The 12,572-nt window shown below is 37.3% G+C and overlaps 2 protein-coding genes across 2 annotated transcripts; both read left to right on the forward strand.

Annotated features, from left to right (window-relative positions):
- Nucleotides 1-3,739: 3,739 nt before the first annotated feature.
- Nucleotides 3,740-8,436, forward strand: LOC149181089 (glutamate decarboxylase 4-like). The gene is made up of 7 exons (XM_089416438.1): nt 3,740-3,935; nt 4,131-4,335; nt 4,477-4,671; nt 5,105-5,319; nt 5,626-5,879; nt 7,491-7,543; nt 7,629-8,436. Exons 1-7 carry the CDS (start codon nt 3,853-3,855, stop codon nt 8,145-8,147), a joined length of 1,524 nt encoding a protein of 507 aa, XP_089272564.1. The 5' UTR covers nt 3,740-3,852; the 3' UTR covers nt 8,148-8,436.
- Nucleotides 5,891-8,436, forward strand: LOC149181090 (glutamate decarboxylase 4-like). The gene is made up of 5 exons (XM_089416436.1): nt 5,891-6,180; nt 6,614-6,828; nt 7,135-7,388; nt 7,491-7,543; nt 7,629-8,436. The coding sequence occupies exons 1-3, from the start codon at nt 5,968-5,970 to the stop codon at nt 7,307-7,309; spliced, it is 603 nt and encodes a 200-aa protein (XP_089272562.1). The 5' UTR covers nt 5,891-5,967; the 3' UTR covers nt 7,310-7,388; nt 7,491-7,543; nt 7,629-8,436.
- Nucleotides 8,437-12,572: the final 4,136 nt, after the last annotated feature.

Consider the following 12,572-nt stretch of genomic DNA (forward strand, 5'->3'; position numbering starts at 1 on the left):
AGTTCGAATTGTGAAGCTAGAGTTTCACCCGCTACTGCAACTGCAAGCTCCTTCTTGCTTGCTTTCTTCTGTGGGCATTTCGTGGCAAAGTGCCCGTACTCGTGATAGTGAAAACACTTGAATTTCACCAAGTCCTTCTTCTTGTCACTCTCCTTGCCTTGGGATCTCTTCCCTTTGGGTTTATTTTCTTTGTTGACTAATGCAAAGTCCTCTTCCACTTCTTTGTAAGAGGTCCCATCTCTAGTGTCCTTTCGAAACTCTTCTTGTACCAAATCTGACCACAGTCGCTCCCAATCTGGTTGCTTCTCCCTCCCATTAACAGATTCCTAGTAACTGTGCCAGCTCTTGGGAAGTCCTAAAAGATCTAGGCTCACCATATCGTTGTTGGCAACAGTAATCCTGACACTTCCAAGCTCATCCCGACAATGGGTGAACTTGCTCAAGTACCTAAGAATTGAGTCGCTCTGCTCCATATTGATCTTTCTGAGTTTGTCCTTCAGTGCCAACTTCATATGGTCACTGCTATGTTGAAACAAGTCCGTCAACGTCTTCCACATTTAGTATGAAATATCCTTACCGTGGAGACTCGAGACAATGTGGTCTCAAACTCCTTCCAGGATAATCCCTCTCGCTTTTACCACACACTTTCTCCATTTAGCCATATCTTTAGCATCAAATGTTGGAGGCTTAGGAATGTCATGATCTATGAATTCCTTGAGGCCATTGTCTTCCAGCACTACCTCTTTCCTATCCTTCCAAGATATGTAATTCAAACTTCCCTCCAACCCATACTCAATCCTTAGGACGTAGAATGACATATCACTGACTTATAAGTATGAACTTGCAAATTCAATTTCACCTGCATAAAAAACTAGAATTCTCCTCTTCTATATTGTCTTTAGCTTCAATACCATGTAGATTTTTACTTGTACATTCAACAACTTATGTGATATGTTAAAACACAAGACAAGAATCTACTCTACTCTTCAACAGAAACAAAAATGGATTGATGAAAAAAATAAGCAGAAAAGGAAGAATATCAATCTCAAATAACACAATATTTCTCTCAGGAAAGCAACTGATAAAAACCTCGACTATCTATATTGAATTAACCAGAAGATCTAAGAAGAAAATATAATGCTTGTTCATCCTGAACAATTCCTGCACTAGTACAATTTATTTATCTGCTTCACAAACCAGCTCAAGGAAACACTTAGCCAATTTTCTTGTCTACCAAGTCCCTACTTCCTTGCACAATTCTTGAGAGAAATAGCCCATATTTAATTGGGAAATCCTCACTCCATAACTGTGCAATCCATCCATAGGCCTTCTACTGATTACATGCACCATCTTTACAACTCGGAAAATTATACAACTGATAGTACATTGTCCCTGAAATCTAATCTCAACTAGGTCTTCCTCTGAATTGACATGCATGAGTTATTTATGAGTGAAACTTCAGTTAACTAGTGTGGCACTGAGGATGCACTGGTGGTCATCCCCACTGCTAGACCTCCTACTAGTTCCTCCAACGGTTAGAACTAGTTTAACTGACTATAACTCATTTAGACTGAGTTAATTAATTACAACTGAAAAGAACTCAACGTGGGCCCCTAAAATTTAGGGATCACTCTACATGACTCTAGATAGACTTCCAACTCGAATTTCCTAAACCAACTAATTCAGCTTAACTTAGTTAACTATTACAAGTTACTATGAGAATATAATTTCGATTTAATTCATAATTTAATTCAAGGATAAATTAAATTAGAATTTCTAGATCTGCTATTTTTAACATTTCTTGTTGCTATTTTGAACATATTGAACATAATTCAATAGAGAGGGTGTTAATAGAATGAGGAAGCAATTTTTGGTCAAACAACTCTAACATTGTGTATGAGGCAATCTTGTGTGTGGTCTTTGTGACCAATGATTGAAATTAGGGTGTTATCAAGGGTTACATTTTTCACTTATTTAATCCAATGTGAATTTTGACCAACTATTATGTACTTGCAATTTTTTATGTAGGCTAAATTTGTTGTACATGTTGGGCCTATATTATACATCACTCCATTTGCATTAAGCACATCATTTGTTGGTTCTGTTGGCTGAGGAAATGAATTCCTTATCTCTAGAAATGCACACCCTTCCTTAGCAAATGCACTCCATGTCTTAGGAAATGCACACCCTACCTTAGGAAATACATGCTTTGCCTTAGGAAATGCATGTCCTACTTTAGGAATTGCATGCCCCACATTAGGAAATGAACACCCTACTTGTGATGCTTCAACAAATCAACTTTTGACAAGTTTTATCTAAATATCCTTCTAGCAATGATTTTGTCCATAGTTGTCCACCATAATCAAATTGGAACCCAAACCTCTTAAGAAATATTCATAGAATCCATTTGGCAATAGAAGTTGGTTAATCTTATCATGAGGTGTGTATACCTTGAAAACCTTCCGAAAATCTTCTAAGCAAATTCATGAATAGTTAAGGTAAAAAATTGGCTTCCACTTTACTACTAAATATCTTTGATTAATCAGCACATAAATACTTAAGTATTTCTTAGTATCCATTAATCACTCCACAAGAAACAAAATACAAAATACTTGATAGACCTAAACAGCGTTGTTAACAAATTTGGATCAAATTTTCAATGGATATGACATCCCAAGGGAATATGTATTTCTTAAAAAAGAATTTAGTTATGAAATTTGAACTTCTAAAATAAAAACACAACCTTCCTTAAACTTAAATACAGTGGTGCTTGATATTGATTCCCTGACTTGTAATTGGCAATGTCCCTATGTCTTAATGCGCAATTGTTGTAAGAGTAATTAGCAATGTCCCTATGTCTGAATGCGCAATTGTCGTAAGAGTATTGTTGTAAGAATAGGAAATTAGAAAAGAGAGATAGAATTAGGAAATGAGAAAAAAGTGATGGAAACATTTTAAGCTAAAAATGAGAGACACTTACCTGCACTTCATTTTTCGAAACCAACTAGCAAATTGAGATTTGATTAAATATTTGCCCAAAATATAATTAAAAACACCAACTAACAAATTGAGATTTGATAAGATATTTGCCCAAAATATAACTAAAGACATTTTTGTTACTTAATAATGCTCAAAATATTAAACCAACTAACAAATTGAGATTTGATAAAATATTTACCCAAATTATAATTAAAATCACCAACTAACAAATTGAGATTTGATAAAATATTTGCCCAAAGTATAACTAAAGGCATTTTTGTTACTGCTCAAAATATTCTTCCTAATGCATACGCTCATTATTGCACTCTTGATTACCCCTTCATTTTAATACATACATATGTATTCTTTGTATAATACAATCCGCCTAACCGGATACATTGTCAAAAGATTTAGTCTCTTTCTTGACTTGTTATTCTGTCAATGCCGTGGTCAAAGCGTTATTAAAAAAATTAGTTTTCCAGGGTTTTTATATAGATATTTTTGGTCAAATAGTTTCGTTGGTCAAATGATAATAATTTCATAGCTGTAATTTCCTCCACTCAAAACAGTGTTAAACATTCTCTACAGTATCTAATTGGCAACGTGTACAAAAGTTTGATCGTATTCAAATGTCTTTAATTAGGCCGATAGGCCTTCCCTTTGAAAGAGACTTTCGTCGTCCCTTTCATTCTAAGGTTGACACCTGGCATTTTTTTTCATCTTGCAGTTTCGCACTCTAAGGTTGACACCTGGCATTTTTTTTCATCTTGCAGTTTCGCATTTAATTCCGGTTCTTCTTTGCAGTTGCAACCGATTACCGAATATCGGGAAACAGTAGTGTGGAGTGGGGTTTCTTTTGAAAATCAACCAAAAATGGCTCTGAGCAGCGCTACTGATTCTGATGGCTCCATACATTCAACCTTTGCCTCCAGATATGTTCAGGAATCCTTGCCTCGGTATGTATAAACTCTGGAGGGAAATCTAGGAACATAAACTGCTCTTATGAAAGCTTATTTCACTGGATGGGTTTGCTTCCGCTATTGTGCAATAGTATTTTCTTGAGGATAAACCCTCCGGACATTGGGATTTCCAATAAAATGGCCCTGAGCAGGGCTTCTGATTCGGTTTCCTTTGAATGTTTGTGTTGGCAGGTTTCAAATTCCGAGTAGGTCGATTCCCAAAGATGCTGCCTATCAGATCATCAGCGACGAGCTCATGTTGGATGGGAACCCCAGACTTAATCTTGCTTCTTTTGTCACCACATGGATGGAACCAGAATGTGATAAGCTCATCATGCAGGCAATCAACAAGAATTATGTCGACATGGATGAGTATCCTGTCACTACAGAATTGCAGGTAATGGCAGGGTTTGGGATACTAGATCTGAAGGCCCTTCTCAGATCCGTTTTGGGCGTTAATTTTATTTATTTTTCTTTGTTTTCTCAATTCTTTATCTGAAAGTGTTCAGTGCTTTCATGTGTCTGGATTTGGAAAAAGAATCGATGCGTGAACATAATAGCCAATCTGTTTAACGCCCCACTTGGCGATGGAGAGGAAGCTGTTGGCACGGTTGGATCTTCAGAGGCGATCATGTTGGCAGGCCTTGCATTCAAACGCAAATGGCAGAACAAGCGCAAGGCAGAGGGGAAGCCGTATGACAAGCCAAACATTGTGACAGGTGCAAATGTCCAGGTAAGATTAACGCAATTCGATTAGCCCAAGCCCATCTAAATTCTGATCTTATGTCAACATGGATTCTGTATATCAATTTGAAGCCCAAATTCATGGATGTTGTATATTAGTTAGATTAAATCAAATCCATCTAGATTCTGGTTTGATATGCATCTTAACCTTAAAACGAGCTTGATGAAGTCGAGGTTACATATCTGGAGTTCATAATCTATGCAAATAGAATCAGGGCTCTCTGTATTTCGCCAAATTCTGAAGAATTTAGATGGGTTTGACCTAGAAATATTCATTGCACCTAGTATTGTAGGGTGTATTGGTGATGGATAGATCGCCCCTGTATTACACCTCGTTTCTGTTTGCAGATGTAGGGAAAATTGGGAATTTTTGCTTAGCTTTGACAATTTTATGTACATAGGACTGTGCGCAACTATTGCAGGTGTGCTGGGAGAAATTTGCTCGTTATTTTGAAGTAGAGCTGAAGGAAGTTAAACTGAAGAAGGATTACTATATCATGGATCCTGTTAAGGCAGTTGAAATGGTGGACGAGAACACTATTTGTGTGGCAGCCATCTTGGGTTCCACTTACAATGGAGAGTTCGAAGATGTCAAGCTAGTGAACGATCTCCTTATCCAGAAAAACAAGGAAACAGGGTGCGTCTTCAAATCTCTTCAGATTTTTCAATATCCTTATAATCTCTGATGGGTTTGATAAAAAAATTTATCTAGACAAACTTAAATAGTATAGAACCATCTAAACCCTGGTAATCTAGGGTACTCACTCTCTGCTTGGGGTTGACGATTTCCATGCGCCAATTTGGGTTTTTCATTGCAGCACCATCGTCTGCATTCAGTCCTGTTTGACATAGACTTCATTGATTTAAACAGTGAAGTCGTTATTGCGTTTTGTGGGCTTAAATAAATTCTGATTGTTTCCATTGATTGCGTGTGGGGTTGCAGGTGGGACACGCCCATACATGTGGACGCGGCGAGCGGCGGATTTATTGCACCGTTTCTGTACCCTGAGTTGGAATGGGATTTCTGGCTTCCATTGGTGAAGAGCATAAACGTCAGCGGGCACAAGTATGGTCTCGTCTATGCCGGAATCGGATGGGTTATCTGGAGAGCAAAGCAAGATCTCCCTGAGGAGATCATCTTTCACATCAACTATTTGGGCGCCAATCAGCCCACCTTCACCCTCAATTTCTCCAAAGGTATAATTAGTTTTTATTACCAGGAAGACCTTGATTGATATTCCAGCTTTTATTTGGGAAAAGCATCTTTGAATCAAAGCCCTTGACCATGAAACCCTGCAGGTGCCGCGTGAACATAATAGCCAATCTGTTTAACGCCCCACTTGGCGATGGAGAGGAAGCTGTTGGTGTGGGCACGGTTGGATCTTCAGAGGCGATCATGTTGGCAAGCCTTGCATTCAAACGCAAATGGCAGAACAAGCGCAAGGCAGAGGGGAAGCCGTATGACAAGCCAAACATTGTGACAGGTGCAAATGTCCAGGTAAGATTAACGCAATTCGATTAGCCCAAGCCCATCTAAATTCTGATCTTATGTCAACATGGATTCTGTATATCAATTTGAAGCCCAAATTCATGGATTTTGTATATTAGTTAGATTAAATCAAATCCATCTAGATTCTGGTTTGATATGCATCTTAACCTTAAAACGAGCTTGATGAAGTCGAGGTTACATATCTGGAGTTCATAATCTATGCAAATAGAATCAGGGCTCTCTGTATTTCACCAAATTCTGAAGAATTTAGATGGGTTTGACCTAGAAATATTCATTGCACCTAGTAATGTAGGGTGTATTGGTGATGGATAGATCGCCCCTGTATTACACCTCGTTTCTGTTTGCAGATGTAGGGAAAATTGTGAATTTTTGCTTAGCTTTGACAATTTTATTTACATAGGACTGTGCGCAACTATTGCAGGTGTGCTGGGAGAAATTTGCTCGTTATTTTGAAGTAGAGCTGAAGGAAGTTAAACTGAAGAAGGATTACTATATCATGGATCCTGTTAAGGCAGTTGAAATGGTGGACGAGAACACTATTTGTGTGGCAGCCATCTTGGGTTCCACTTACAATGGAGAGTTCGAAGATGTCAAGCTGGTGAACGATCTCCTAATCCAGAAAAACAAGGAAACAGGGTGCGTCTTCAAATCTCTTCAGATTTTTCAATATCCTTATAATCTCTGATGGGTTTGATAAATAATTTTATCTAGACAAACTTAAATAGTATAGAACCATCTAAACCCTGGTAATCTAGGGTACTCACTCTCTGCCTGGGGTTGACGATTTCCATGCGCCAATTTGGGTTTTTCATTGCAGCACCATCGTCTGCATTCAGTCCTGTTTGACATAGACTTCATTGATTTAAACAGTGAAGTAGTTATTGCATTTTGTGGGCTTAAATAAATTCTGATTGTTTCCATTGATTGCGTGTGGGGTTGCAGGTGGGACATGCCCATACATGTGGACGCGGCGAGCGGCGGATTTATTGCACCGTTTCTGTACCCTGAGTTGGAATGGGATTTCCAGCTTCCATTGGTGAAGATCATAAACGTCAGCGGGCACAAGTATGGTCTCGTCTATGCCGGAATCGGATGGGTTATCTGGAGAGCAAAGTAAGATCTCCCTGAGGAGCTCATCTTTCACATCAACTATTTGGGCGCCGATCAGCCCACCTTCACCCTCAATTTCTCCAAAGGTATAATTAGTTTTTATTACCAGGAAGACCTTGATTGATATTCCAGCTTTTATTTGGGAAAAGCATCTTTGAATCAAAGCCCTTGACCATGAAACCCTGCAGGTGCCAGCCAAATAATTGCGCAATATTACCAGCTCATACGTTTAGGGTTCGAGGTGTGTTGAGACGTCTCAAACTTTTATTTCAGCTGTAATCCCTTTCAATGTATAGTGCGTGACGGGTTTTGAATTGATTGAACAGGGCTACCGGAATATCATGGGCAACTGCGCGGCAAACGCCAAGGCTCTGTCAGATGGTTTGGTGAAGACCAGGCGGTTCAACATTCTGTCGAAGGAGATCGGGGTCCCTCTGGTGGCGTTTTCGCTAAAGGACAGTAGCAGGCACGATGAGTATGAGATTTCTGACCACCTGAGAAGGTTTGGTTGGATCGTGCCCGCGTACACCATGGCTCCGGACGCACAAGAGGTGAAGCTTCTGCGTGTGGTGGTGCGTGAAGATTTCAACCGGAGCCTGGCAGAACGACTGGTTCATGACATCGAGAAGGTGTTGCATGAACTTGACATGTTTCCTTCAAAGATAGCGAGGGAAGTGGCTGCGTCTTTGGTAGATGCCCATCCAGAGCTCAAAGAAGTCAAAGACCTAGGTATAGATGTCACCAAGTTTAAGTCCTCTGTTGTGTTCAACGAAATCGTTAACTCCCACAAGGCCGTAAAGGCATGGAAGAAATTTGTTGCGCAGAAGGCCAATCGTGTTTGCTGAGGAGCCCCATTCAAATGGCTGGAAGTTTGAAGTTGTTCAATTATTTTTGTTTTGTTATGCTCATGGTCGTTGTACGATGCGACGTCCGCACTATTACCATTAATTATTTTTGTTTTGTTATGCTCATGGTCGTTACACGATGCGACGTCCGCACTATTACCATTATTTTACTTCCATTCAACCTGTAGCTGTCTCTGTATAAGAGATTTGTCAAAGCTGAGTTTATAGGTGGCTTGCACGACTTTTGCAGCTCCAGTAATGAGAAAAATAGTTTTGTTCTTCACGCGTATTCTTTAGAATATTTCAGCGCGATTTCTGTATTCCAAAAATAATAATGTCACATCTATGTGCCAATTTCACCGACTCTTGAATACGATTGATACTGTATGTCATGGAAAATTGTTCCTTGCATATTTGGTGGCAGACATGATCTGTTCACCAAAACAAGACACGTCTCTCCTCCGTAACAGCAATAAACACAAGATTCCTTTTTGCTATTATTTTTAGTTTTTAATAACAATTTTATAATTCAGTCTTACAAATTTATTATGGTGTATTAAAAAATAATAATATTGTATTAATTATACATGTAATCAGAATTTTCCAGAGTAATATTGAAGGTTTTCGTGATTGATTTGTAATGCAGAGTAGAGGTAGCTGAGAAAACCTCTTTAAGTATTTGGTGGCTCCCGCTCATGCTCCAATTCTCGCTGAGAATTTCCACAATAATAATGGAAGCTTTTTATGATTGATTCCGATGCAGAGAATAATTGAGGTAGCCTAGAAACCCTTTATAAATGTTTGTTAACTCCCGTTTATGCTTCAATTCCTTTTCTCAGGAAAATTCACTTCACATTCTCATTTCCCGACAGTTTTCGGGGTTGTCTATTGAACGCTCCTATGAAAATCATAATAAACTCCTATGAAAATGAAAATCATAATAAACTCCTATGAAAATCATAATAAAAGCGATTGTGACATGCAATTAGTGTTTTATTTTTACAGCGGAGAGAGCATTGAATAGGCAATAAGTATTCCGAGATGTCTTATTCGTACATGTTTACTTGTATGTGCAGTTGTCAGAGGCATTCATCGAATTTTTCCAGTTAAGTACAAAACCTATAACCCTCTTTGCTGATAAATCATAATTAGCGTTAAAATTAGGGTATCATCAATTTAGATTAAAATTTATATAATTTTTAATTTAAAATGAAATTATAACATGATTGATTTTAGTTATATTTTAATTTTTTAATTTTTATTATATTAAAAAAATTGAGTCCATGTACATGTTTATATAATATTAGTTTTATCTCCTTCTGACATGTCATATTTATGAATTCGGGAGCAGTGTATTTAAATGTAAAGAAATAATCATTCCAATTGAATTTAATTCGAATTTCCATTTTCAGAAATGTTTTGGAATATTTGGGAATGAGATGGACTCATAGGAATGAAGTTAGATTAGTTTGGTGATTAGTAAAGTTATTTTATTTGTTACTAATCACTTTACCTCTTCTAGAAAAATTAATAAGGTTATTTTATTTGTTATTAATCACCTTAATTTTTCTAGAAAAATTCAACAATTCCGATTTAATAATCCTATCGGCCTCTCTTTGTCCCAACTTTTGGGACAATTGCTAGTTTACCAAATACAAGAAATATGGTCAGGGGAGATTTAAACATTTTCCGTCGTTTCTAAATTTAATTGAGATTAGCAACGTTCACAACAAATTAATCGGATTCAGCGATCTATGATTTATCAAATTATATATACGAAGCAATACAGTCAGAAATCTTTTTTGAACAATGACAAATAATATGATTATAAAACTTATGGAGTGATTTCATAAATGTTATTTCTTAAATTATTTCATCATTAACATTATTGATGTGTAAGGATGTTGGTCTATCAACACGGTTGAAATTTTGTTTATATTTGTCAAAATAAAAAAAATTTAAAAATTTAAACATAAAAATGAAATTTTGCTAATATTGACCACAATAAAAAAAATCTAAAAATTAAAAAATTAAATAACTATACAAAACATTTAAATAATGTCAACTCATAAGAACATTTAAATAACCTTATAAATAAACGATTAAAAATTTGTCAGTCATTCACTCAATTTGTTTTGGCTTTTAGTTGCTTGATTCATGCTCTCCACTTACAAATAAATTCCATAACGGCTTTTAGTTGCTTGATTCATGCTCTCCACTTACAAATAAATTCCATAACACTGACAAATACTCTCTAAACCCAGTAACTTAGATTACAATCACATATTTCTGTTTGTACATTTGGTCTCTTTATTACCTTCATCTGTCACCAATGGTCTCCATGCACAAAAATGCTCAATTTTATGATAATACAGGCAAGACTGCCACTACACACTATTTCAAATTATGATGTACAATTCAAAAATATACATAATTATGATAATCCGAAAATATAACATTGTTGCCCCTAATTAGAACAAGCAAGATTCATTTAACTTTGGTTTTATGGATCAAATTTTTTGAGGTGCACATCCAGGAATTTGATCCCTTTATACACATAATAGATCCCGAGTTAAATAGATCTAAGATGATATCTACTATCACCCACTAACTAGTTGTAGGATTTTTCAATCTTGACCTTTTGTATGTCGCTATTTCCTTCAGGGTTTCTAACCATAGCCGCCTTCAAATAAATGGAAATATTTAAAAAGCGGTTCTGGATAAAAATCCATTTATATTTCTTGGTTGGCTCTGGATAGAAATAATGAATAGAATAGGGCCCACAAGAGTTGAGAGTGGTCAAAGATTGAGAAATGATGCAGCGAGGCATTGGTGATAGTACATATAAATTCAATGCTGACCAAATCAGAACACACCATGCATTTTAAATCACGTGTTTCTGTTACATTTCGTGGGAACAACAACAACCCACTTCAACTCTCCTTTACATTTTCCATTTTATTGTGACCATGTCGGACTGTGTTCAACGAAAGGAGAAAACCAGACAGAAAAGACCGGACTCTTTCCGGAGTCTATGAATGGGTAGAATAAATGGCAAACGACCAAATACAATTAACGTGTTACACACACATCATTTCCATTTCCATTTACATCTTTGCGTCACGTTTATGGGTCAACTGCACAAAATCCTTGTCATCGAAGTCCATTTGCTATGCCGCACAGTGTTAGTATCAGAGTTGGTCACAATCATTACATGGTATCTCTATCCTCGGATCTTCGTTTGTCATGGTTATGGGTCATCCACAAACCCACACTTCATCGAAGTCCATTTGCTAGGGCACACACTGTCAGTATCACAGTTGGTCATGAGCATTACAAGGTATCTCTATCATCGGATCTTCGTTCATCATGGTTATGGGTCATCCACAAACTCAAATTTCATCGAAGTCCATTTGCTAGGCTGCACACTGTCAGTATCACTATTGGTCACAAGCATTACAAGGTATCTCTACCCTCAGATTTTTGTTCATCATGGTTATGGGTTAACCACACAAAACCCTTCTCTTCAGTGGTTCTTCATATTCAACAAAGGCTTCGCAGGAGGGAACTTCATGCAATGGGGACCATTTCTTCTTAAGGAGGGAGGAATTATCCGAATAGAAAATGGCATCAACTCATGTTATTCATCCATCCATGGAATTTACCCATGGTATTGTAAGTGGCATCCACCCATGGTATTTATCCACTCATGGTATTGTAAGTGAGATCCACCCATGGTATTCATTCACCCATGGTATTGTAAGTGACATCCACCCATGGTATTCATTCACCCATGGAATTGACCCGTGGTATTGTAACTGAAAAATACTATAAGCAACAAGTCATATTTTGTAAAAGGACAGTTGGTCTGCCACAATGTAGTTTTTACAGTTATTCTTCGTTTTAATAAAAAAAATCTTTGTGATTTTGTTTAGTGGGCATTCTCCTCTTTTTCTTTTGGCATTTTAATTTTTTAGATCTTGGGGGCCTCTCCCCCAAAATCCATTTCAATATTTTAGATCTTGGGGGCCTCCCCCCAAGATCAAGATCATTCAACTGATCTCCATGACCTTGTCAGGTCCCAATAATACTAGTGATTACCCCATTACTATTGTAGTTGTATCCCTTATTAATACTGTTGTGCCCCTATTGTCCCCATATTGTTATTACTGTGCCCCATAGAATCCCTCTATTGTTATTTTTGTGCCTTTATATTATTATTGTTAGGTCGACTGGGTTATATTGTGACTCCTTAGACTCCTATATATAGACAGGAGATTTTGTCATTTGAATCATCAAAGAATCATTCATTTGTGTAATGTAAAGGAGGTATCCCCCTCGAAGAGGCTGAATTCTAAGGCGTTGATCTATCTTTTCTATCTTTTGTGAGCTGGTTTCATAACATTTGGTATGAGAGCTTTGAAT

The sequence above is a fragment of the Pinus tabuliformis genome, chromosome 3_2, assembly GCF_031772625.1.
Source record: "Pinus tabuliformis cultivar Carrire ecotype Pingquan chromosome 3_2, CPIR1, whole genome shotgun sequence".
NCBI classification, from domain to species: domain Eukaryota; kingdom Viridiplantae; phylum Streptophyta; class Pinopsida; order Pinales; family Pinaceae; genus Pinus; species Pinus tabuliformis.

What these genes read in the sequence shown, in the direction of transcription:
- LOC149181089 (XM_089416438.1), top strand. Translation starts at nt 3,853, where the DNA reads ATGGCTCTGAGCAGCGCTACTGATTCTGATGGCTCCATACATTCAACC. An exon ending in CTGTCACTACAGAATTGCAG is followed by an intron (nt 4,336 to 4,476) that starts GTAATGGCAGGG and finishes ATTTGGAAAAAG; the next exon opens with AATCGATGCGTGAACATAAT. An exon ending in TGACAGGTGCAAATGTCCAG is followed by an intron (nt 4,672 to 5,104) that starts GTAAGATTAACG and finishes CAACTATTGCAG; the next exon opens with GTGTGCTGGGAGAAATTTGC.
- LOC149181090 (XM_089416436.1), top strand. Translation starts at nt 5,968, where the DNA reads ATGAAACCCTGCAGGTGCCGCGTGAACATAATAGCCAATCTGTTTAAC. An exon ending in TGACAGGTGCAAATGTCCAG is followed by an intron (nt 6,181 to 6,613) that starts GTAAGATTAACG and finishes CAACTATTGCAG; the next exon opens with GTGTGCTGGGAGAAATTTGC. An exon ending in CAGAAAAACAAGGAAACAGG is followed by an intron (nt 6,829 to 7,134) that starts GTGCGTCTTCAA and finishes GTGGGGTTGCAG; the next exon opens with GTGGGACATGCCCATACATG.